The 26,967-nt window shown below is 30.4% G+C and overlaps 1 protein-coding gene across 1 annotated transcript; it reads left to right on the top strand.

The window, feature by feature from the left end:
• The first annotated feature begins 711 nt into the window (after positions 1–711).
• Positions 712–26,965, top strand: LOC660520 (dual oxidase 2). The gene is made up of 19 exons (XM_064359530.1): positions 712–870; positions 919–1,143; positions 1,190–1,351; positions 1,399–1,580; positions 8,206–8,449; positions 8,495–9,365; positions 9,413–9,537; positions 9,588–9,791; positions 9,835–9,966; positions 12,103–12,811; positions 15,559–15,795; positions 15,843–16,069; positions 16,116–16,346; positions 19,806–19,899; positions 19,959–20,290; positions 23,843–24,078; positions 24,126–24,275; positions 24,318–24,602; positions 26,681–26,965. The coding sequence occupies exons 1-19, from the start codon at positions 807–809 to the stop codon at positions 26,801–26,803; spliced, it is 4,833 nt and encodes a 1,610-aa protein (XP_064215600.1). The 5' UTR covers positions 712–806; the 3' UTR covers positions 26,804–26,965.
• Positions 26,966–26,967: the final 2 nt, after the last annotated feature.

Below are 26,967 nucleotides of genomic sequence, written 5' to 3'. Positions count from 1 at the left end.
TTGGGCAGTAAACTTTATCTTTATAATAAACAAACTGTTTGTGATCTCGAAGGTAAGATGATATTAGTGTAATACTATCAGTTTATTTAAAAGAATGCTAAAATAAAGTTAAATTATCGCAAGCACAAAAATCGTGATTAGTCGATCTATTGCATTTTAAACCAAAGTCACTTTTAGAGAATAAGTGATAGTTTTCAAAATTATAATTGATTTTTTACTGATATCTCTAAAAGTTTTGAGAGGATGGTGTTAAAGAAATTGGTCGATAGTTTGCAGGATGTTGACATTTTCTTTTTTTAAAAATGGGTATTATATTTGATAGTTAAAAAGATTAGTTCAGGAACAGATGATGAGGTTTTTAATAGTTAGAGTGATAGTGGACTTTATTATATGCATCATTGCTTTTATTTCTATTTGTTAAAACCATCTGACATCGTTATTAAAAAAGGTTTTATTTTAAAAAATGTATTGTTATTATTGGCCTGCAAAACACTAGCGAAAGTTGCGTTGGATTTTTCAAATCCATCAATAATATTTTTAAAAGCAAACGCTAATTACTCTGCGATTGTAGTTTGTAAGTATAGTAATTTTTTTAACAGGTTCATACTGTAAATAAAACTATAATTAATAATGATTCGTACAATTAATGTTTATTACGGGTTTTACCAGATTTATCTTAAAAAATGTAAAGTTTGCATTTGCCGGGGGAATACTACGATAAGTTATCTCGGTTTCCTCCAATTTTGAAGTCACATTTTCCATACAGATTAAAATACCATCAGTCAAATGTGTGCTTTCTTGCAACAATGCAAGTTTTAACTGTGTTTATATCCATAATTTTAATTGGAATAAGCGAGGAGCAGTCCAAACGTAAGTCACGAATTAATTAATTAAAACTAATATAATTATCACATGCAGCGATGAAGCCAACAGTGCCAACCCCCAGTTATGACCAAAAACCGTCAGGAGAATATTGGCCTGGCTCTTGGGATAATAATAGCACAACCGTTCGGCAAAACCTGGCAAACTGGTTACTGAACGGCTCCTGGAACAACCCGGAGCGAATCCCGGAAAAATCGCACGAATACGAGGGATACGACGGGTGGTACAACAACATAGCCCACCCGGATTTAGGCGCAATTGGTATTATTTTCCCCCGATTTTCGTAAATTTTCTAATTTGTCCAAAGATCGGCCACTTTTGCGCCGTTGGCCCACGGCCTACGAAGACGGTAGTTACCTGCCAGCTGGGTCAAACCGACCAAATCCCTTGGAGCTAAGCGAAAAATTATTGAAGGGGGAAACGGGAACTAAATCAAGGGCGGGGAAAAATGCCTTGATTGTTTTTTTCGGTAAAATGTGTTTTGTTATTTAATAGAAATTTATTTTGGCGGGTTAGGGCAACAAGTCGTTGAGGAAATTTTGGATGCTCAAAGGCCGGCCTGCCCTCCGGAATATTTTAATATTGAGGTGCCTCAAAACCACACGTATTTGGAGAAGCCGGGACATTCGCAAATGCCATTTTTGAGGACTCGGTACGACCAAAGGACGGGCTACAGCCCCAATAATCCCAGACAACAAGTAAGACTTTTGCAATTTTTAATTCACTAAAACAAAATTTTTTGAGAAATGATAAAGCAAGGTTTGGTGTTTGTATATGTATAGTGATGTTCATCATTTGTATATTTAGTTATACAATTTATTTATTTAAACTTATTTACATTATTTATATGTTTACTATTATCTAATCTTCTCAGGAACTGATATTGCATTTTTAGTGGTTTTAGACCATTTTTCGGCTTTAGGCGTCAAGATTTTGCTTGCACTCACAAAAGGTTGAAAGTTATTTAATACAGAAAGTTCACACCATAGGAATTGTTTATCCTATCTCACATTTCGCGGCTTGAGTACCATATGTTTCTAACTGACTTTTTCACAATTTTAGACCATATCTTTATCGTCTCGAATAATAAATTAAAATCTTTCTTTTTTTTTTGACTGGGTAAAGCTGTTTTTACAGGAATAACTACTGTGAGCACAAAAATGTAAAAGTTTAAATAAGAAAAAATTGGGAATATCGTAAAATTTCTGGTCACCAAATTTCGCAAAGGAACACTGACATTAGTATTCAGAAAGTTCAGTAGTCATTTGTACAAAGCAGCACATCGCATTAGAATTAAAGCTGAATAATTTTTGAGCAATGTGAGTATTTGAAATTTTTGGTGTTTTTTATTTTAACAAAACAAGTTTGCAAATATTTTTAAACATTTGTTGTTGTTTTTTAAGTTTTAAGTTTTTTGTAGTATTTGAGTGGAATTACCACTTATACCTAATTGTCACTATATACCTAATAGAATTCACTAACAGCGTTTACAGAAAAACATTTTGGAACAGTGATCTTTGATTTTAAATGGAGAGAGTGACTTTATACTCTTTATCTCTGAGTTTTTATGATTTCGCTAACTCATACCAATGCGAGTGTAATTAAGTGTAATTATTAATGCACTTTTTCTCAGAAAGACACATTGCAACAAAATTTAGAGACACTTTATTAACAGAAATAATAATAATAATAATAATAATAATAATAATAATAATAATAATAATAATTTATTCGTTCATCTTATCTGAATACACAGAAATTAAACACGTCAAGTATGGATAGTAATTAGGATATTAAAATATAATATAACATATAACAAGTTAAACAGATAACAAAAGGAGAAAAATTACATAAAAAAGGTATAAAATTACGAACAGAGAGACAGTTAGTTCGCGAGGGAACTAGATAAAAATTCATTTATACTATAATAACATTCATTTATAAGGTACCTTTTAATAACGGTCTTAAAAGCATTCAATTTAAGAGACTTTGTGTTTCGACTGAGCTTATTATAGAGATTGAGGTTTAATGTATTTCTAACCGCACTGCTACTTTTGAAACTGCTCTTTAATCAGTCGACCAAAAATCACTGACCCTGATTGCAATGTTGGTCAAAAAAATTAAAACATCTTTTCCTTTTAAAACTAGTACAATAAATAATATAAAAATTCTTTGGTATAACAATGAATTAAAAACCATGCACAAACATTTAAACCTCTTAGACGCACTCGGAAAACAACATCTACACATAAAAAATATAAATAATGACTACAAAGGTTTTCGTGACCGCTATAGGGCTCATGTTAAATATCACAAGCGCTTGGCACATAATAGATACATTAGGGAAAGTAATATTATTTCGAAAAATTATATAAAAAATACATCATCAACTACTTTAAAAATATGATTATTTTTTATGAATACATTATATCGAAATTCTTTTTAGTTTTCAAGTTATTAAAAAAAATTGTTTTTAATGGCACCCTGTTACGGCGATATTTTTGGTAAAAGATTATGCTTTAAAAATTACTTCTTAAAAGAAGTAAAAATTCTAATTCAATAATTTTGTTTTTGAAGCAGTTTTTTCTAATAAATTAATAAAATTGCGTTCCGAGCTCATTACGAATTTGACCGAATAGGTGGTATTCATGGATGTTTTTATTCGAGTAATTTGATTTGTCAAATTTTTCGCAAATACGAGCTCGGAATGCAACTTTAATAATTTATTTTCAGAGAACCACTGGTTTAAATAATAATAATAATAATAATAATAATAATAATAATAGTAATGATAATTTATTCGTTCATCTTATCTGAATACACAGAAATTAAACACGTCACGTATGGATACTAATTAGGATATTATAATATAATTAAAAATAATAAATATAAATATAAACATAGCAAGTTAAACAGATAACAAAAAGAAGAAAAATTACATAAAAAATGGTATAAATTACGAATAGAGAGACAGCTAGATTGCGAGGGAACTAGATAAAAATTCATTTATACTATAATAACATTCATTTATAAGGTACCTTTTAATAACGGTTTTAAAAGCATTTAATTTAAGAGACTTTATGTTTGGAATAAGCTTATTATAAAGATTGAGGTTTAATGTATTTCTAACGGCACTGCTACTCTTGAAACGGGGTGGCAGAAGTAGTTGTGCTGATCGTGTGTAATGATTATGAAAGTCTGCATGTTTATTGAAATTATGGGATGATTGGTGGATTTCAAGCAAAGATAAATAAATATATGTTGAAGCAAGTGTCATTATGTTAAATTTGATGAACCACGGTCTACAAGAATCATAGCGGCTAATGTTAGTTATGACCCTAATTGCTCTTTTCTGAATTTTAAAGATTTTATTTCCGTGAGAGGCATTACCCCAAAAAGTCACTCCATAGGTTAAGTGTGAGTGAAAAATTGAATGGTATGCAGTTAATAAGCATTCTAAACTTAAAACTTTCTTAAATTGTCTGATGAGATACACTTGATCAGATAGTTTTTGGCATAGGCTTTCAATGTGAGAACTCCACTTTAGAGCTTCATCCACAACTACACCCAGAAGTTTAACATGGTGGCCAGTTATATTATTATTGTTAGAAGAAAAGTCAATATGCTGTGTCTTATCTGAATTTACCACCAAGAAGTTTGATGCGAACCACGACGTTGCTTTGTCTGTCAAAGTTTGCCTGCTTAGTTGAAGAGAAGTTTTATCTTTACCTGATACTATAAAGGTTGTGTCATCAGCATAAAGAACACTTTTAAAACGAAGTAAATAATTAGAAAAGTCATTTAAATATATTATAAATAAAACAGGTCCAAGTACGGAACCCTGAGGTACGCCGTGAGGGTTTATACACGTCTGATTTATTGCCACCTATTGTAACCATCTGTTTTCTGTTACTTAGATATGATTTAATAAAATTGTTTGGTTTGCCTCTAATTCCGTAAATCTCTAGTTTTTGGATAAGCAGTTCGTGATTCACACTATCAAAAGCCTTACTAAGGTCTAACAATGTTGCAGCCATGAGTTTACCTTCCTCAATACCCTGAATTATCTCATTAACAACCTTGCTGACTGGATGGTGGAGCAGCCTTTTCTGAATCCAAATTGAGCTTTATGTAACACATTTAACGAGTCAAAGTAATTCACTAATTTCTTCTTAAAGACAATTTCAACTATCGTACCAAAAATTTAATATTTTGTAATTTTTAAGTACTGAAATATGTAGACTGTTACCAAACAATTATGGAATTTGTAGTCCACAATAAACCAGCTAATCACTAAATAAAATATTGTTTGACAATTGTTAACCATTTTACAAGATCTCCTTGATTAACTATAAAGATTATGAAGTAAAATCCGTTTTTGTGATTTTTTTCAAAAACTGTAAGCGATAGGTACAGGACGTGATAAAAGTCACGATTGCCGTTAAGAAAATAATTATACAACCCACGAATTTTGACAGTTGACAATTTTTCAAAATTTAGAAAACTCTTTAAATCTTCGGTTGCCGAGTGCAAAAAAAATATTCACGCAAAGGATTCAAGGGCTGTGTTATTTTAGAGAAACCCCTGCAAATAAAAATTTAACAAAAAAAATGATATATGTGAAAAACTGTGACAGATTAAATAAATTTTACTCAGCTTTAGAAAGTGAATTCAAATATGCAATAAAAATATGCAAAATTATGCAATCAGTTTTCGCTAAAATCTAAGCAAATTAAATGGTAACAAATATTAGATCAGATATCGAGGGTCTACAGGGCCGGAATAAGAAAGGGCCCGAAGGACCAATACAGCGTCAACAACTATTTTGGAATGCAGAAAAATGAAGCAAAACTTAATAAAGACAAAAATAAAATAGAAACAAAAATAAAGTAAGAAAAAACACATAATTTTATTGTAAACTTTAAAACCATACGAACCTGAGTTAGTTTTGCTTGTTTTCATAATCGCAAACAATCTTTCATTTTATATTTTACATTTAGGTGAAATACCAGTGATTACTTATTACCACATAATACCAGTTCTCATGAATTAAAGAATGACAGATTTTAGTATTTGATTCCTTTGGAGGTGAAAGTTCCAAAAATCCTGAACTTCAAGTTTCATCATTTTTACCCGAATGCGCAAACATTAAAAATCTAGAAACACGCTTTTTTCATTCTTGATTGAAAGCCCAAATACCAATTGTTATGAATATAAGTTCAAAAGTGACGGATTTAAAGCCCAAATACCAACTTTTGTAGATATAACTTCAATATTTCTCTAGAAATGATTTTCATTTATATTTTAACACCCCATTTCACCCCCTTATTAGAGACTGATCTTCGAAAAATGCCTCCTTAGCGGACCTTCTTTCTACACCGTTTAAGAAACGCATTTTTTATTTCGTGTTTCTAGGTTTAGTGGTTTACGTTGTGTGTTATCTATCAGTCACGGGACTGTATTACATACAGGGTGACCCAGGGGTGCGTGCATGCTCCATAACTTTTTTCTATGCATGCTACCAATTTGAATTTTTGTTTAAACGATGGGTTTCACAATAAGGCACATTCTAATTTTTTTAATCTGCATACAAAATGTTCCGAAATAAAATAGCCTACTAAATTCCGATTTTTTTAAGAAAACCCCAAATTTTGTTACATTTTTTAAATCGTGACTAAATTGTAGATAAAACGCACCCGATTTCATAGACTTATCTGTAATGGTTTTTGACTTATGTCAATTTATGTGTGTAAAAAACTCACAAAAAATTTAACTTGAGAACCATTCAAGATAATTTAACCATCTTCTTTCCACTCGATTCCTTAAGCTTTGGTGCATCTTTTTTTATAATAAAAGAGAATTCGAAGTCAGTATTCCACCGTTTACTACGATTTTCTAAAAATGAGAAAATACAAGTGGCAATAACTTGATTTTTTCAAATTCAACACTATTTTTCATCGTATTATTGAACGACATTTTTATGAGCTTTTTGTCGATATAAGGTTTGTTTTAGTATTTCGTTTTAGGACAAATCAGAATATTTTTAGAATGTGCTTTATTGTCAGACCTATCATTAAAAAAAATTCAAATTGATAGCTTACATAGAAAAAGTTATGGGGCGGTGCGTCACTCTGTATACAGAGGGAATTTAGAGTAAAGCATAAAATTCATATTTTTGTTACTGTAATTTTTCAAAAAAAAGCAAAAAAATTATTGCCTTTTATAAAATAAGGCAAAAACAAAAAAAAATTTCAGGTGTAATTATTACTTTTTTATTTTTTTTACTTTATTTCCTTTTATTATTATGTTTAAAACATTTTTTCAATTTTTTTATGCTTAGCATAAAAGAGTATAATTATACTATCAAAAGCAAGAAACAAAAATGTCGGTCGCCATTTAAATAAATTAAAAATGACGTCATTACTCAACATTTGTTTTGTCAAAATGTAGCATTTACGAAAATTAAATCTACATGTCTGGAAATTTTTTTTGAAATATAATTTATTACAAAAATATGAATTTTATGCGTTACTCTGGATATAACAAGAAGTGGGTGTTAATTTATGAACAAAGAAATCATTTTACACTAAATTCATCTTAATGTGATTAACAGAAATATTATTCACGTTTTGCTAAAAGTATTTCCATGCATTCGTTCTGTTCTGAGACATCCAAACTTTACGAGTATATTCTCTATTTTTTATTTTATTTAACTTCATTATCTGCTAGCTGGTTGGAACATTAAAATCTATGTTATATCCACTCCTAGTATATTTTATAGGTTTTATACCAATTTTAATAAAGTTACCTACATCGTGGATAGTTTTATAATAATTGTGATTGTGAAAATTCCAGTTGAGAGATTTTAGTGAACGGGATTTTGCTAAACAAAAAACAGTTTGCTGCACTTTGGTAGTTTCTAAAATGATTTTGCTTTGGCTACATTTTTATTGTTGTCAAAAGAACTATAAAATAAATAAATAAATCTATCCACGCTTGCAGGGACTGTTTTTTTTCAGTAATCTAATTCTTCTTAGCTTTTATTCATGTGAGTTTTTTTCTGGATGGGGTTGTTTCCAGGTGTGGGTTTATTTTACGGATTCTCACTTAGAACCTTATGAAAATAAAATTTGGCACTATTCTTGCTTAAACCTAAATTGTTTTGTACTTAAGATAGAAATATTGCCAATAACAAAAATTTTCTCTGTGCTGTGATTCACATACAAGGAAATTCCACCTTTTTGATTACATCAAATTTAATAATAAACGCAGTTAGAACCTAACTGAAGTTTGAAATTTTGGTTAATAATAAATGAATACCAGTTGAACGAAATCACCCCTTACCTGGACGGGGGTTTGTTCTACGGCACCACAAAACAATGGGCCGACCAATTACGCACCTACGAAAACGGCACCATCGACCCAGATGGGTGCCTCGCATCGTCCCATGATGGTCTATTCCCAGCTTACAACACCCAGCGTCTTCCCTTGGCCAACCCCCCGCCCCCGATTTACCACTCCATGTTTATCAAATCGCACGAAACGGCAAAAGTGTCGCGATTTTTCAGTAAGTCACTTGAAATTTTTGCGTCCAAACTAACCAAAATTTAAGAATTGGGAAACCCGCGAGGAAACGAAAACTCATTTCTCCTAACTTTTGGAATAATGTGGTTCCGGTGGCACAATTACCTCGCGAAAAGGATCCGGATTTTGCGACCTGAGTGGCCCAGTGAGAAGGTTTTTAACGAGGCCCGGAAATGGGTGATTGCAACCCAGCAAAAAATCGTGGTTTACGACTGGTTGCCGGAGTGGATTTTCGAGGACTTGCCGGATTATGGGGGATATGATCCGGGGGTTGACCCCCAAATTGACCAGTTTTTCCAAAGTGCGGCGTTCCGGTTCGGGCACACTTTGGTCGTTCCGGGGGTGTATTTGCGGGATTATGCCCGGAACGGGTGCAAACACAAGTTTGACACTTGGGGGCAAAACACGGTACGGACCTGTAACTCCTTCTGGAGGCCCCATGAGCCCATTGTCAAGCCGGTTGACGAAGGAAAGAGCGAAGTTATTGACATTGACCGACTTTTGATGGGGATGGCCGTCCAATTGTGCGAAGAAGAAGACCACAAAATCGTTGAGGACTTGCGGGGAAATGTGTTCGGCCCTTTGGAATTTCCTCGAAGGGACCTGATGGCCCTAAATATACAAAGGGGGCGCGATCACGGAATCCCTGATTACAACACAGTTCGGCGAGCTTATGGCTTGAAAAAACAGACATTCGGCGATTTTGGTCATCTCCCAATGAAGATCAAAGAAGAATTCGAGAAGTTGTACAGTTCAGACGAAGATGTTGATCTCTGGATCGGTGGCATCCTTGAGACGAAGGACCACAAACCTGGCGAGCTCTTCCGGACTATTATCAAGGACCAGTTCCGGAGGATCCGGGACGGGGACCGTTTTTGGTTCGAAAACAAAGAAAATGGGTAAAATTCGCTCGTCAGAAGCGCTGCTTTTAAAAACATATTTCTAGCCTATTCAGCAATGACGAAGTTGAAAGAATTAAACAAATTACACTGTACGATATTATAATGGCAGTCACAAGGATGGACCCGGACGACTTGCCCAAGAACGTATTTAATGTCCCTACTGACACTGGTATTTTACTGAAATACAACAAGCGCAACAAGTAATTGAAACAATTTTAGATGTTCAATTGATTTCGAAATGTAACTTGACAAAGTCGTCGTGTACGAGTAAAGACAGTACAAACTTCAACTGCCACCACCTGGAGCCACTCACAACGAGTGTGTTAAATGAATCCTGTGTGCAAGGATTGTCCTACGATTATTTCAGCAATAGTGAAGTTTCATTTATTGTGACGTTTATTAGCATAGGGACGTTTATCATAGGTATGATAATAAAAATGACAAAGAGGTTACTAACCAGTTTTAGGATCGATCGGAGTCATCTACGTGTTAATACAAGTGAAGGAGAAACAAATACTGGCCGCAAAAATTGTAGCGAATCAATCCACCCGAAATACGTTCAAAAACGAGAAAAACATTCATTATCCTTTGTTTGTTGGTGGGTTTACCGGTTTGCAAAGGCGGATTAAGTTGATTCACTTCATAATATCACATTACTCTAGTTATTTTTATAAATTAAATTTCTCTTATTAATTTTTAAAATAATTAAGAATCCTGGAAAAAATTAATTTTGAATTAAATTTTATAAAAATCACTGCGCTTCTGCCTGAACATGTGCTAAAACACTCGAAAAATAAATAACAATTTTGATTAAATTTGGTAATTTTTCAGCTAGTTTAAGCAAATTTTTTGACAGATGAAACGTTGTTTACCACTCGAAAATTACAAATTTTGCGAAATATTTTGACAAAATTTTGTTCAAAAATGATCCAATTCTAGAGAAACTATCAATTTTTATTTATTTTGTAATTTATATGTGTAATAAACTAATAAATCAGTTTCGACCGAAAAATCATAAGATGACAACAATTCCAAAATAATGGCAATTTCGATCTAGTTTTGTGTTTTTTCGCAAAATGTAGAACATGCTTATTTATTTTTGAGTCTAAAAAAACAAAAATAAAACAATTTTAAATTTCATTTCAATCAATTTTTGTGTAAATTTATAAAATTTTATGTATAATTACATTTTATGTCAAAGAAACCTGCTAATATAATGCAAAAATGGTAAAATCATATTAGTATCGATTCAATTTACAAATTCTTTAATCGAGTTTGACAAAATATCGTTAATCCTCGAGTTTTACATTAGTTATTTTTGGCAAAATTTCGCAAAACCTCAGCACTTTTGCTAACACACAGACAAAAACAAAAAAACCAAAAAAAAACAAAAAAAAAACAAAAACCAAGACAAAATAATGTACTTATCGTTTCAATTTAGTAATCTTTCTGCTGAATTTTGAGAAGTTTTACAGAATAAAAGACGTAAATAAATGCTTATCTGACTTAAATTTTTGACGAAATTCGACGAAACCATATTAGTATCAATCCAATTTACAAATTTTTTAATCGAGTTTGGCAAAATATCGTTAAACCTCGAGTTTTACATTAGTTATTTTTGGCAAAATTTCGCAAAACCTCAGCACTTTTGTTAAACCCCAAAAAAAAAAAACAAAAAAACAAAAAACAAAAAAAAACAAAAAAACAAAAAACAAAAACAAAGACAAAATAATGTACTTATCGTTTCAATTTAATAATCTTTCTGCTAATTTTTGAGAAGTTTTACAGAATAAAAGACGTAACTAAATGCTTATCTGACTTAAATTTTTGACAAAATTCGTCGAAATCATATTGGTATCGATCCAATTTACAAAGTTTTTAATCGAGTTTGGCAAAATATCGTTAAACCTCGAGTTTTACATTAGTTATTTTTGGCAAAATTTCGCAAAACCTCAGCACTTTTGCTAACACACAGACAAAAACAAAAAAACAAAAAACAAAAAACAAAAAACAAAAAAAACAAAAAAAAACAAAAAAAAACAAAGACAAAATAATGTACTTATCGTTTCAATTTAGTAATCTTTCTGCTGATTTTTGAGAAGTTTTATAGAATAAAAGATGTAACTAAATGCTTATCTGACTTAAATTTTTGACGAAATACGACGAAATCATATTAGTATCGATCCAATTTACAAATTTTTTAATCGAGTTTGGCAAAATATCGTTAAACCTCGAGTTTCACATTAGTTATTTTTGGCAAAATTTCGCAAAACCTCAGCACTTTTGCTAACACACAGACAAAGACAAAAAAACAAAAAAAAACAAAAAAAAACAAAAATCACAAAAAACAAAAACAAAGACAAAACAATGTACTTTTCGTTTCAATTTAGTAATTTTTCTGCTGATTTTTAAGAAGTTTTACAGAATAAAAGACGTAACGAAATGCTTATCTGACTTACATTTTTGAAAAATTTGAAAAATTTTGAAAAATTTCTCAAAATAATCAGTTTTTGGTTAAACAACATCTTAAACAGTTGAAAAGGAAAAGGACATAATAATTAATAGTTTTTGACTTCTGCAATTTTTTGTTTCATTGTAACCAACAAAAAGTATTTTTTGAAGTATTTTTTGACAAACGCCAGAATTTAGAATATCCTTTAAATAGCTAACTATATTTTGCTTACTTAATTCGCCTCTGTCGCTTTGTTGTTCTCTTTTTAAATGATTTTCCTAGTGGATGAATGGCTTGGCCCGAAAGATCCTTCAAGGCGTGTGGTTTTGGTCCTAAAAGACGACAAAAAAATCGTCGAGGTGATGTCGCAAACTGGCGAATTACTCCGCGCCCTTGACTTTACAAACCCAAAGAAAAAAGTCGAAGTTTACGAAATCAAGGACGCCCCTTACGTCATCATTAAATGCACGCATGATTACGACCTAATTTTGCGATTTGAGACGGATTATTTAAGGAGCAGATTCCTCACAACGTTTGATCCTTTCTTAACAAACAGTGGGTTAGCTCGCGAAAACATCTCGAGCTTTACCTGGAAAGCGGCTTTGAAGAAAATTACAACAAAAACTGACCGACAATTGCTCCTGGAACGGTTCTATCGAGTGGTTTTCGCCCAAGCTTTCAAAATAAAGCACTCGCAGGAGGAGTTGCTGCACGTTGATGAGACTCTGGAGAAGGAGATTGTTGATACTGAGTTAACCATTACTGAGTTTGCGGAAGCTTTGAGTATGAGGGCACAAGACGAGTTCGTTAAGCGAATGTTCGCGCTTGTTGATAAGGACAAGAGCGGGTTTATCTCATTTCGGGAGTTTGTCGACTTGTTGATTATTTTTGCCAACGGGACAGAGGAGAACAAAGCCAAGTTGTTGTTCGATATGTACGATGTTAACGCCGTGGGATACCTAACAGAGGAGAATTTCATCGCAATGATTAAGTAATTTTTTTGAATCTTGTGAAATCCACCTTCGTGCAAAAGAATTTTCTTAATGACTAATGACTAGAGACTAGATTTTTAGAAAGTTAAAAACATTATTTATTTCTACTGCAGTAAAATTAAAAACACATTTTTTATTGCAATAAACTGCATTATAAAAACAAAAAAATATGTTTTGTAAAAAACTTAAAATTCTTTATAGCACTAAGAAAAACTTATAAAGAAGTCAATTAATTGTTGAATTATTGTTCTAAATTTGCTCTTGTATTTTTACGAAAAAAATTTCAGTTAAATTCACAGATACTATTACTAGTACCTACTAAAACCAGGCATCTCTACATTACCAATATTTTCCTGGAGTACTTTTTACAAAAAATTACACTTTATTTACAAGTTCAAATAATTCAACAGGTGACAAGCCTACTATTTCTGATTTCGTTATGCTATTCGCTAAAATTTTATTAAAGTGTGAAAGAAAGTCATTTTCAAAAAATAATGCAGTGCTATTTTAAGGGCCCGTGAATCTTTAAAATTAATAGTGCAACTAAAAAAATAATAAATAACACTGAGAAACTGAAACACAAAAATACAAAAAAATAATTAGATTCAAATTCAAAAGAACTAAGCTACTAAAAGAAACACTAATAATGTGAAGCATTACATTTAGTACACTAAGAGACAGAACAGCTTAAAAAAATAAAAACCGAAATACAAAAAAACTAAAAAGCAGTGAGATTAATATTCTGTAGATCTAAGTGAATCATAAATGAAAACACAGTAAAAACATTAAGAAATTCGAAAACTGAAATTATAATAAAAAGAAACTATGAAAAACAAAAAAAATAATATATGAATATAAAATATGGAAAAATTAAACTGAAATAAGGATACACATAAAAACTGTGTAATTGAAACACAAGAAAGAATCTGTGGGATTGAAAGACTAGAAGCCTAAAAAATAAAAAATCATTAGATGTAAAACTAAAAAACTATTGAACTGAAAAATCAGATATCTTGTTTTTAAACTAAATACTAATAAGAAAATTGAAAAAATATCCTATTTTGGATTAGAAAGGTTAAAAATAGGATACAAGTTAATTTAGAAAAAAATAAAGAGTGTCCAAATTTTAGATTTTTTAACAAAACAAATTTAATCCGAGTCTCAAGAAAAGCCCTAAAAAATTAATATTAAGAAATAAACTATAAACACGATCAAAATTTTGGTTACATTTACGATTTTGTTGACAATTTTAATTTACAATATAACCACCATTGCGCCATTTCCCATCCAGGTAAATTTTATGAGTTATTTTTTACGGTTAGGTTAATTTTTTTCGAGTAATCTTTGTATTAGGCTAAATACAAGAAACAAATAATTTGTTTTTTCATTGATCTTTGGAAATAAATAAATACATATAATAGAAATAGAAAACTTTTTATTATATAATTTCGAGTTTTTCAAAAAGTGGTTATTTCTTAAAGGGTGATTTTGCCAGAAAATTTGATTAGGCAGTTTAATGCAATCAGAAATAATAAAATTTCGTATAACGTAATTTGCTTCGTCGAAACAGAGAGATGACATTTATGCTCTTGAAAATTATGACCAGAAAAGACTATTAGTTATTTAGAGCAGGGGGTAATTAAAATTTACATTTATATAATATATAATATATAATATATAATATATAATATATAATATATAATATATAATATATAATATATAATATATAATATATAATATATAATATATAATATATACTATATAATAAGTATACCAGAAATACGTGAGTTAATTTTAACATTTTAACAGGTAACACAACTCAACGAATAAAACATTTTTTATTTGTAATTTTTTAATAAGAAATTCGCAAATTTACTTAAAATTTTGAAAAAGATAACATGCTAAAACGTGCACCCGCCTATGGGTACAAAAGTAAAAGAGCCGAACTATTTTCGATGTAATAAAAGCGTAGAATTTAAACAATTTAAAACAATAATGAAAATTTTTACTATAAATACAAACTAATTATTAAACATTGACCGGCGCGTTTGCACAAAAGAAAGAAGGAAAACAGTGAAAATTATAAATAAGAAATTTGCAAAACGTTATATAGAAAAGTTTTATATAAATATAAAACATAAATTTGAATTTACAGTATAACCACCATTGCGCCATTTTTCCTCTAGGTAACTTTTATGAGTTGTTTCTTACGGTTAGGTTAATTTTTTTCGAGTAATCTTCGTATTAGGCTAAATACAAGAAACAAATTATTTGTTTTTTTTATTGATCCTTGGAAATAAATAAATGGAACAGAAATAGAAAACTATTTATTATATAGTTTCGATAAAGAGTTCTTCAAAAAATGATTATTTCTGATATGGAGTTTAAAGGGTGATTTTGCCAGAAAATTTGATTAGGCAGTTTAATGCAATGCAATAAAAAAAATCGTATAACGTAATTTGCTTTGTCGAATCAGAATTCGACAAAAAATGGTAATTTCAAAGATAAAGGTTGTGACTATCTTAAAGGGTAATTTTGTACGAGAATCTGATTACAGAGTTTAATTCAGTAAAAAAATAAAAAATTTACAAAAATAAATAATTTCTGCTTACAAGTTCTCATCTTTATAATCATCGACTAACTGAAAAATTCTTTTGCACGAATATTTCCTCTACGTAAGGCACCTGTGGCTGCCCTTACAGAATTATTTTTTGAGCTTTTTGGAGCTTTGATTAACGCGGGTTAGGTCGTTTTTAGCCACGGTTGGGGCCGACATCGAGGAGGATAAACTCCAAGCCACAGTTCAGGGCATGTTGAAGCGAGCGGGACATAAGCAACAACTCGAATTTGGAGACTTTGTCAAAATTTTTGGAAAAGACATCAAAAACTTGAGCCAAGCGAGGCTAGATTTTAAGGGTGTTCGTTCGCAAAATCGGAACTCGTATTTGGATGTGGCTCGGGACACGATTGAGCACATTTATGCGTAAGGAAGGACTGAAGGAAACTCCTTGGAATAATCTAGCGTTCCAGGAGCCGGCGGGAGATCCAGGAGCGCTTCCAGGGCGAAATCCAGCCTCTGGCTCGGGACACAAGCAAAGTAATCGACGAAGACCAAGCCGAATCGATCAAAACTCAGTTCACGACAGTTCGGTCGCAATTTCCTTTTGTGCGTTATATTGAATTAAAGTCGAAAGAAATTTTCTGGATGACGTTGTACACGCTCATTTTGTGGGCAATTTTCATCGAAAGGGCCTACTGTAACCGAGAATTTTGTGCTTAATTTTTAGTTTCTGGTAATTTTAGATTATACGGTGGAACGGGAACACTCGGGACTTCGCAGGATCGCAGGATATGGAGTGACAATAACTCGCGGAGCGGCTTCAGCTATGATGTTCACCTATTCCTCCCTTCTTGTCACAATGTGCAGGAACACAATTACTTATTTAAGGGACACAGTGGCCAATAAGTACTTCCCGTTTGATGCCTCCGTCGAGATGCACAAATACATCGCTTACTGGGCGTTTTTTTTCACAAGTATTGCACGAAATACTAAATACAATTTTTCAGGCGAAACTGGGTGCACTTTTTGAGTTTATTTTTGAGAAAAAATAAATTAAGTTTTAATTAAGGGCAGTATGGTAAATTAATCAAATTCATCGACAATGTCTTGGCTTATTTTTGACAATTTCTGCAAATCTGCAAAACAATTACGTTTCTTTTTAAATGTATTAATAAATTACAATAATTTAAAAAAAGTCAAAAATGCGTTTGAAAGCTTAAAATAAGTAGTAATGATTTTTTTTACCAAATTTGCTATGTTCCAGCTAATATTTTTGAAGAAATTTCGGAAAACTAACGAACTCGAACAGGCGAAGTAACAGTTTTATTTATTTTTGTAATTCTGAGGCGTGTTTTGACAAGATTTTACAAAATATATGCGTTTTGCAGATTAAAAACAAACTAAATTGACTTTTTTTTAATAAAAATTTTTTTAACAAAAGTTTTCGAGAAAAATTGTAAAATAAGTAAAAATTTCAATTTGTTTCGGCCTAATGTTGGTTCGTCGGTTGGGTTTGAATAAAATTTTGCGAATATCTCCGTTTTGACTGAAAAGCATGCTGTCTGGCTGAAAAACGTGCTCAAAATGCAAAAATAAATAATTTCAAATTGAAACTAAGGCTTTTACTTTCCGACGTTTTTCCGACTTTTGCTTCAACTTGATAAAATTACGTTTTTTTCTCAAAATCCTGCAAGATAACTTTTTTGCTGGCTGTAAACAGTTAAAAACATTCGGAAAAATAAAAAGAATGTTCTGTATTTCACTAAATTTAGTAACTTTTTACTCTGTTTCTTACAAGAAAATAAAATATAAATTCCAATAAGTTTTGAGGTGACATTTATGCTCTTGAAAATTATGACTGACCAGATAAGGTTATTGGTTATTTAGGGCAGGAAGTAATTAAAATTAAAATTTATATTTATATAATATATTATAATATATAATATATAATATATAATATATAATATATAATATATAATATATAATATATAATATATAATATATAATATATGATATATAAATAAGTTTTCGAGGAAAATTGTAAAAAAAGTAAAAATTTCAATTTGTTTCGGCCTAATGTTGGTTCGTCGGTTGAGTTTGAATAAAATTTTGCGAATATCTTCGTTTTGACTGAAAAGCATGCTAAACACAAAAAAAGGCAAAGTTATGTAATTTTCAGCTTAACCCATTTGAATCTACGGTCCTTTTAAATTGCTTTTTGCTATACTCTTACCAAATTGGTAATTACACAAGTGTCAATGTTGAATTATGTTCAATGCTTATTTAAACTTTTTGAAGGTTTATAAACATTAGCACTATATCTGAATGTAAGTGAAATTTATTTGGTGAAAAAACTGAAGCTAAGTTTTATTATAACACTTTATAATAAAATAACGACCACTACTCTGGCACTTGGGTGATGGCATTACCACCATACGCATATTTATATTTATTTTATAATTTTAAACCAATTTTTTCTATAAATATACATTTATAAATACACTTGTACAAACATCGTAAATTACTACAATGGAATAAGGCATAAAATATTATAATATTTTTTGTAATAAGCCTCAGAGTTTTAGTATTTAAAAAAATAAATCTCAAAAAAAGTAGAAAACACTTTTCATCCATTTTTATAACGTCTGTTAATCCTACATTTGAAAAAATTTCAACACAAAAATAACTTCACGGTTAATTTGGTGATTTTTTGGTTTGTTTTATCGACATTTCTAAACTTAAAATTTTAACTCAAGAACAGAACATGACTTTAGACCCAATGTTGTGATTTTTCGACTTATTTTGGCAAAAGTTTGCTTAACAACGAGTTAAATGGAGAGAAGCTAACACAAATTTCCATTTATTTTGATTTCTTAGGTGTTTTGACAAGTTTTAAAAAAAATCAGTCTCGTCCTAAAAAAGGTCTAATCCGGTGATTTTTTATTCAGTTTAAGGTAATTTTTTTATTTTTATTTTAGTATAATTGGGTGACTTTTCGGTTTGTTTTTAAGCAAATTTTGCAAAATAATTATATGTCTGACTGAAGAACGTGCTCAAAATGCAAAAATAAATAATTTCAAATTGAAACTAAGGCTTTTACTTTCCGACGTTTTTCCGACTTTTGCTTCAACTTGATGAAATTTCGGTTTTTTTTTCAAAACCCGGCGAGATAACTTTTTTTGCTGGCTGTAAACCGTTAAAAACATTCGATAAAATAAAAAGAATGTTCTGTATTTGACTAAATTTAGTGACTTTTTAGTCTGCTTCTTACAAGAAAAGAAAATATAAATTCCAATTGAAAATTATGAAAATTATGACCAGAAAAGGTTATTGGTTATTTAGGGCAGGAAGTAATTAAAATTTATATTTATATAAATTATTATATATAATATATAATATATAATATATAATATATAATATATAATATATAATATATAATATATAATATATAATATATAATATATAATATATAATATATAATATATAATATATAATATATAATATATAATATATAATATATAATATATACAGTGTATACCAGAAATACGTGACTTAATTTTAACATTTTAACAGGTAACAGAACTCAACAAATAAAACATTTTTTTATTTGTAATTTCTTAATAAAAAATTCTCAAATTAACTTAAAATGTGTAAAAAGATAACATACTAAAACGTGTACCCGCCTATGGGTACAAAAGTAAAAGAGGAAAACAGTGAAAATTATAAATAAAAATTTTGCAAAACGTTAAATAAAAAAGTTGTTTTATTTGATAAGTTTTATTACGTGGTAAAATTAACACACGTATTTCTGATACACCTGTATAATATATAATACATAGTACACAATATTATATAATATATTGTATTATATAAATTTTAATTACTCCCTGCTTTAAATAAATAATAATCTTTTTTGGTTATAAGTTCAATAAGTCAAAAAAGTGTTTAAAAGTAACACATTTTTCGACGAAAACGAACAGGTTTTTATGATCTTGCAAAATAAGTTCAAACACATTGCGCTAAATAAGTTGAATAACATCGAAATTTTTCAGCCACTGCTTTCAAAATTAATCGAAAAAGTTTATTTTGGCCTCAAAAACATCCCAAAAAGGCAAACGTAATACTATTTTCGGCCTATTTTGGTGATTTACGGCTTACTCCTTAAATTTTGCCATATTTTTAGTTTCTGTCTGGAAAATATTTTAAATTTAAACCTTCAAAAAAAAAAACACAGGAATTATGTTGTGCTTGGTGATTTTTAGGTGTTTTCGAGGAAATCTCTATTGACACTATTGACTAAAATTTGTTTTGAAAAATCTTTGTTTTGTTCAATAACGAGATGGGTGCACTCTTTTTCGTCTAAAAGAGAGAAGAAATGAAAGTTTCTAATTGGACAGTGTAATTTTTTTCCGACTAACTAAATTTTCTTCCAGTCATGCATATCGTAGGACACGCTTTTAACTTTTACCACATTTCCACCCAAACCGCTGACGACCTGACCTGTCTTTTCCGAAATTTTCACCACGCGTGAGTGGCCCTATTCCAAGATTCCAAGATTTGTGTTTATTAAAAAAATTAAATTGTAGGACCCACGAATTGCCAAAATTCCACTACTGGTGCTGGCAGACCATTACTGGCTTCACTGGAGTTGTCTTGACCCTAATTTGGGCTGTGATTTATATTTTTGCACAAACTGTCGTACGGCGGAAAATCTACAACTGGTTTTGGTACACACATAACATGTATCCGTTGTTTTTCATTTTTATGGTTTTGCACGGTACGGGGCGTCTGATCCAGCCGCCTTTTTTCTACTATTTTTTCCTGGGGCCTGTGATTTTGTTCACGCTAGATTCTGTTGTTAGCATCAGTCGGAAAAAAGTGGCCATTCCTGTGATTCGGGCCGAAATTTTACCGTCAAGTAAGTATCGGATGCAGAAATAACAAGGGAAGGGCTTAGTGAATGAAGAGGCTATGCAACATTTTTTTTAAATGGATTTTTTTACAAATGTGAATTATTCTTTTTCATTTAAATTAAATTATCAGTGCAAATTAATCAATAAAATTGAAGATTATAATTAAATTTTTACTATATGCTGGGAGTACTGTTCCAAAAAAAAAACTAAATTACGTTCAGACTAATTACGCAGATGAGACGTTTTGAACTATTTTACAATGATAATGACTTTTCATGTATAGATGACTGCTCTTTAACCAGTCAACCAAAAGTCACTGACCCTGATTGAAATGTTGGTCAAAAAAATTAAAACATCTTTTTCTATTAAAACTAGTACAATAAATAATACAAAAATTCTTTGGTATAACTATGAATTAAAAACCATGCACAAACATTTAAACCTCTTAGACGCACTCGGGAAACAACATCCATACATAAAAAATATAAATAATGACTACAAAGGTTTTCGTGACCGCTATAGGGCTAATGTTAAATATCACAAGCGATTGGCACATAATAGATACATTAGGGAAAGTAGTATTATTTCGAAAAATTATGTAAAAAATACATCATCAACTACTTTAAAAATATGATCATTGGTCGCAGCTGAAAACGCCAACGGAATGGGCCTGAAAATAAATAAACCCTTTACTTTTGGAATTTGTTGTCTTAGTTTAAATTTATTAAGAAACAATTCTTACAATAGAAATCAATAAAAACTTTGCAAAAATAAATGTTCAACATCTTTAACAGTATTTTCAACAGGGATCAATTCTGAGACCTCTCGTATTTCTCTCATTTATCGTAATGATCTGCCTACGTATACAGAAGTCCCATCGATTAATTAAAGTCTGTTAGTTACCTTTAATTGTTAGAATTTTTTAAGCCATAGATACTAACGTCTTGTCTCACCTTAAATGATTTTCAATATACGGGATGTTTCCTAATTAGCTACAATACAAACTTACTTTTTTTTTAAATAGACACCCTGTATTTTTTGCATTTTTGGATGTAGCTTTTAAAGCTAATAATTTTGACTTAAACTTTAATTGGTCGATTTTACTTAATTTTTGAATTATTTTATTTTTTTTTAACAAAAACACGTTTTATTTAAAAATGTATTGTTCAAAAATTGAAATTCCTAAAAGGTGGGACTTTCACCATTTTAAAGAAAGGAGTTCAAACTTAAACCCTCTATCAATTGATTGGTACAATGCAATTAGAAACAAAAATAATTTAAGAAGCTTGTTAAAAGTTGAATGACTTGAAATGAGACACCCTATTTTTTGTTTTTGCTTCTCAAAGATTATTAAATTGCCTATCTAAAAGCATAAGGTTTCAAATGCCTAAAGTTAATAAATAAAAAATTATTTGACTTTAAAATTTAATTTCAGTAACAATGCAGATTATTCATGAGCATTGCCGGTACCATACTGGGTATGGTACCAACCTAAGCGCCCACCCAAGAAAATCCCGACTTCTAATAAAATAAAAATCCCGAAACTTTACACACCAGCCTGTATGTACATTGATAAGGAGCATTTTCGATTTTTAATAATTTTTTATATTAATAAATAAAGTCGTAGCAGTATTGTGAGTTTTTGGGCAGTAACTGTTAATTTAACTTTAACTTAAATTTTTACTTGATTTCTTAAATAATCGGTCTTTTTTATTTAGACGCAAACCAGACGCGTGATTTATTATATAATTTGTCAACAAAGAGATCAACCAGTAGCCGACCTTTTTGAAGCCCCGTATTTACTGTTTTGCAATAAAATTGACAAAAACTGATGCCTGCACTCAAATATCCTAACGAAATCTTTTACAATCTTACCCCAATTACAGTTCACATTGTCACATAAATTTACGACGCCACAAGTAGCAACTCATAAATAAAAAAAAATTTGAAGTTAAATGTAAAAGTATCTAATCCGTAGTTTTTTTCGATAATTTTGTAATCAATTATCTGAAGTGACTACGCATAGTTTAATATAAAATTCAAAATTTGAATTTTTGGTGGAAATGTTTTTTTTTTAATTATTATCTTTATCCGTAAGTGAAAAATTATCAACAAATTTAAACAATTAAACTAATTCGAATAAAATGTTAGGAATTGTATTTGATCTTAGACTAAATTGGGCAAATCATATCAATTATATTGCAGACAAATTAACCAAAACCACTTATTTGTTACGCAATTTAAATAACTTAGTAAATGATCATGTTGTTCGCATGGTTTATTTTTCATTTGTTTCAAAGTACCACAGTAATCATAACCATACCGAAAAAATTTTGTAAAGCGATTGGATGAAAGTTTTACGTCGGTATGTCAAAATATGTAAATAAATTTGAAAAAAAAAATCCCCAAAAATTTTTTATCCAAAAAATGTTACAATGCAAATGATGTATATTTTTTTAAACATTTTTTAAAAACATTATAGGTATATTTTGTGCATTTTTGGATATACGCACATGGTTAGTAATTATAATGTTGCTTTTTACTAGTAGATTTTACCAAGTTTTTAAAATAATTGGATATCGTTGGCAAAAAAACATTTTTAAAAATATAAAAAATACAACTTTCTTGTTTTACATTTTAAGAATCTTAATATAAATTAATTAATATAAACATTTGTTTAATAGGCTTTTTATTTTTTCTTTATTTATAAAGTTTAAAACTGCCAAAGAAATTAGTTTCGCTTGATAATATCTTTTTTTTTTAATTAGAGTAGAAAAGAATTGCACAAATGCCAATCAAGATTGAGAAAAATTAACAAAACTTAAATATTTGGAAAGGTGAGTTCATAAACCATTTTCTAAAATGTACAAGTTTTTGTCAAGGTATTTTGGGAAAACCAAAAAGGCTCTAGAAGTGTTTGTCGTTTTACAAATTTTTTGCAGTCAACGGCCTTTTGTTTCTTGTAAAAGTCAGGAAAATTATTACGCGGGAAAATATTTTGACAAAATAAAAAAATTCATTAAAGCCCTGAGAAGTCGGTTTATTATTTTTTGCACTGCCGGCTCTAAAGTTGACTTCTGTAGACAGAAACTATAAAATAAATACTTTTGAAGTGCAAAAAATAAAATGTTGCCCTTGGGCTTTGGCCTGCACTTTAAACTTTTTAGACCCTCTATAGCCTGTTATATATATATATATATATATATATATATATATATATATATATATATATATATATATATATATATATTTATTATTTTCTGCCATCAATAAAACTATTATTGTTATTATTATTTTTTATTTCAAAAAGTAGATATCATCACGTTCAAAATTTATAGATAAAACAGTGAGGTACACATTTAACTTAATTGTAACTGAAACTCCCACGTTTTTTCTCAACAAATATATACTTAATTATGTTCTAATTTAACAAATCTAAATAAAGCAATTTTTCGAAATAAAACTTCGAAAGCGCGTAGCGTAAAATTTTGTTTTCGGCACATAGCCCCTTCATCCATCAACCCTTTCAATTAATGATCAATTAACTAATTGTTTAGATGTGACAATGTTGGAGTTTCGGAGGCCGGAAAATTTCCAGTACAAGTCTGGACAGTGGGTTAGAATCGCCAGTTTGGCGTTGAACAAAAACGAGTATCACCCGTTCACTTTATCGTCATCTCCGGATGAAGACAATTTAACGGTTCACATCCGAGCTGTTGGTCCCTGGACCACTCACATTAGGCGTCTTTACGATAACTTCAATAAAGCGACGCCAAATTCGGCACTTCCTAAAGTAACTAACTCATTTTGTTGATGTTTGGCACAAAAGAAAATTTTTAGTTGTATTTGGACGGTCCGTATGGGGAGAGCCACCAAGACTGGAACCAGTTCGAAGTCTCTGTGTTAATCGGGGGCGGGATTGGAGTCACCCCTTTCGCCAGTATCTTAAAAGACGTGGTTTTCAGCGCAAACCAAAGCAGATGCAAAAAAGTAAGCCCCAACTTGTGGAAACTTCCATAAAGCTCATTTCAGGTCTACTTTATTTGGGTGTCCCGAACGCAAAAACAATTCGAATGGTTGGTGGATTTAATCCGAGAGCTGGAGTACAAAGACCGCCGGAACATAATAAGTTGCCACATTTTTATCACACAGTTTTTCGAAAAATTTGACTTGCGGACGACTTTCTTGTATATATGTGAGAGGCATTACCAGAGGATTTCGAATCGGTCTCTTTTCACCAATTTAAAAGCTGTGACGCACTTCGGACGTCCCCATTTCAAGAAGTTTTTCCACACCGTGTCGTCACTACACGAAAATGTATGGGGGATTTTTTTAATGAACATTTGTGCTAGTAGCTCAAAAGCTTTACACACGTTAACATAATATAATATACAGACTGTTCCGTCAACTATGCAAAAACAGCTGTGGTTAGTAGAAAATTTTCTACAATGTTAAAAAACAACATAACTTGAAAATTATCACAGATGTTATTGCAGATCGATGCAGAAAAAAAATCTTCTCCACCTAGTAAAATACAAATTAGGAGATCCCGTATGAAAAAATTATGTTATCGGTGCTTGAAGTTCTTTAAACTTAACCTTAAAATTTTTGGGTTTATTAACTTCTTTTTTAATTTTGAACACACTGGAGAACAGATCTAGGCTTTGTCTTTCAATTCTTCAAATATGATTTCAAAATCTCTGAAACTAAGAGAGTTACCGATTTTTTAAGTGACAGGTGCAAATCCAAAAATTTTCAAAAAATCTTAAATATCTCGTGATCGGTTAAACTTTGGTATAGAAAAAGCTGATAAAAACGGCATTAAAATAACTCAACTAATCTAAAAACGCAGTGAAAAACATAGCTTTCTATTTAAAATAAAATAGTTGATAGCAACTTCTGGTATAATCGGAAGTATCGTCATCTTAAAAATAATTTTATTAGGCAGAACTTAACGGATTATGGCCATTATGGCCAACTTTCAAATAAATACCTTTATTAGAACTTTCAAAATTTCTAATGTGGGGTTTAGACGGAACAGGCTGTAGAGGGGTTAAAGTGCAGGGCAAAGCCCGAGGGCAACATTTTATTTTTTGCACTTACTACAAAAGTATTTATTTTATAGTTTCTGTCTACAGAAGTCAACCCGGAAGTGCAAAAAATAATAAAATGACTTCTCAGGGTTTTAATGAATTTTTTTGTTTTGTCAAAATATTTTCCTGCGTAATAATTTTCCTGACTTTTACAAGAAACAAAAGGCCGTTGACTGCAAAAAATTTGTGAAACGACAATCACTTCTAGAGCCTTTTTGGTTTTCCCAAAATACCGTGACAAAAACTTGTACATTTTAGAAAATGGTTTATGAACTCACCTTTCCAAATATTTAAGTTTTGTTAACTTTTCTCAATCTTGATTGGCATTTGTGCAATTCTTTTCTACACTAATTAAAAAAAAGATATTATCAAGCGAAACTAATTTCCTTGGCAGTTTTAAACTTTATAAATAAAGAAAAAATAAAAAGCCTATTAAACAAATGTTTATATTAATAATAACATTAACATGAATTAATTAATTAATACATAACTTATATTATTACTTATTAAAGTATGTATGAAGATTCTTAAAATGTAAAACAAGAAAGTTGTATTTTATGTTGTATTTTTTTATATTTATTATTAACTTTAGGCATTTGAAACCTTATGTTTTTAGATAGGCAATTTAATAATCTTTGAGAAGCAAAAACAAAAAATGAGGTGTCTCATTTCAAGTCATTCAACTTTTAACAAGATTCTTAAATTATTTTTGTTTCTAATTGCATTGTACCAATCAATTGATAGAGGCTTTAAGTTTGAACTCCTGTCTTTAAAATGGTGAAAGTCCCACCTTTTAGAAATTTCAATTTTTGAACAATACATTTTTATATAAAACGTGTTTTTGTTAAAAAAAATAAAATAATTCAAAAATTAAGTAAAAACGACCAATTAAAGTCAAAATTATTAGCTTTAAAAGCTACATCCAAATATGCAAAAAATAAGGGTGTCTATTAATAAATAACGTAAGTTTGTATTGTAGCTAATTAGGAAACATCCCGTATATTTAAAATCATTTAAGGTGAGACAGGACGTTAGTATCTATGGCTTAAAAAAATTCTAACAATTAAAGGTAACTAACAGACTTTAATTAGTCGATGAGACTTCTGTATACGTAGGCAGATCATTACGATAAATGAGAGAAATACGAGAGGTCTCAGAACTGATCCCTGTTGAACATACTGTTAAAGATGTTGAACATTTATTTTTGCAGAATTTTTATTGATTTCTATTGTAAGGATTGTTTTTTAATAAATTTAAACTGAGACCACAAATTCCAAAAGTAAAGGGTTTATTTATTTTCAGGCCCATTCGGTTGGCGTTTTCAGCTGCGGCCCTCCGTCCATGACCACCAGCGTGGATACGGCCTGCAACGAGATCAATGGACAGACGGGGGCGCGGTTCGAGCACCATTACAAGAATTTTTGATTTTGAATAAATTTTGAATTCAGTTGCTAGTTGATAGGCAACACTTCATACACACTGTCCTTGTTTTGTAAATTTTGCAAACCTATGTTGCAAAACCATCATCGTATTGAACCATTTATGTGTTTATTTGTAACTGATTTAATAAAGCTTTGTATTTTTGAATT

The sequence above is a fragment of the Tribolium castaneum genome, chromosome 10 (genome assembly GCF_031307605.1).
Source record: "Tribolium castaneum strain GA2 chromosome 10, icTriCast1.1, whole genome shotgun sequence".
Classification (NCBI taxonomy): Eukaryota; Metazoa; Arthropoda; class Insecta; order Coleoptera; family Tenebrionidae; genus Tribolium; species Tribolium castaneum.
Note: the sequence above shows the minus strand (reverse complement) of the source record. Positions and strands in the feature narration are given on the sequence as shown.

What these genes read in the sequence shown, in the direction of transcription:
- LOC660520 (XM_064359530.1), top strand. Translation starts at nt 807, where the DNA reads ATGCAAGTTTTAACTGTGTTTATATCCATAATTTTAATTGGAATAAGC. An exon ending in CTGGGCGTTTTTTTTCACAA is followed by an intron (nt 16,347 to 19,805) that starts GTATTGCACGAA and finishes ATTTTCTTCCAG; the next exon opens with TCATGCATATCGTAGGACAC. An exon ending in CAAATTCGGCACTTCCTAAA is followed by an intron (nt 24,079 to 24,125) that starts GTAACTAACTCA and finishes GAAAATTTTTAG; the next exon opens with TTGTATTTGGACGGTCCGTA.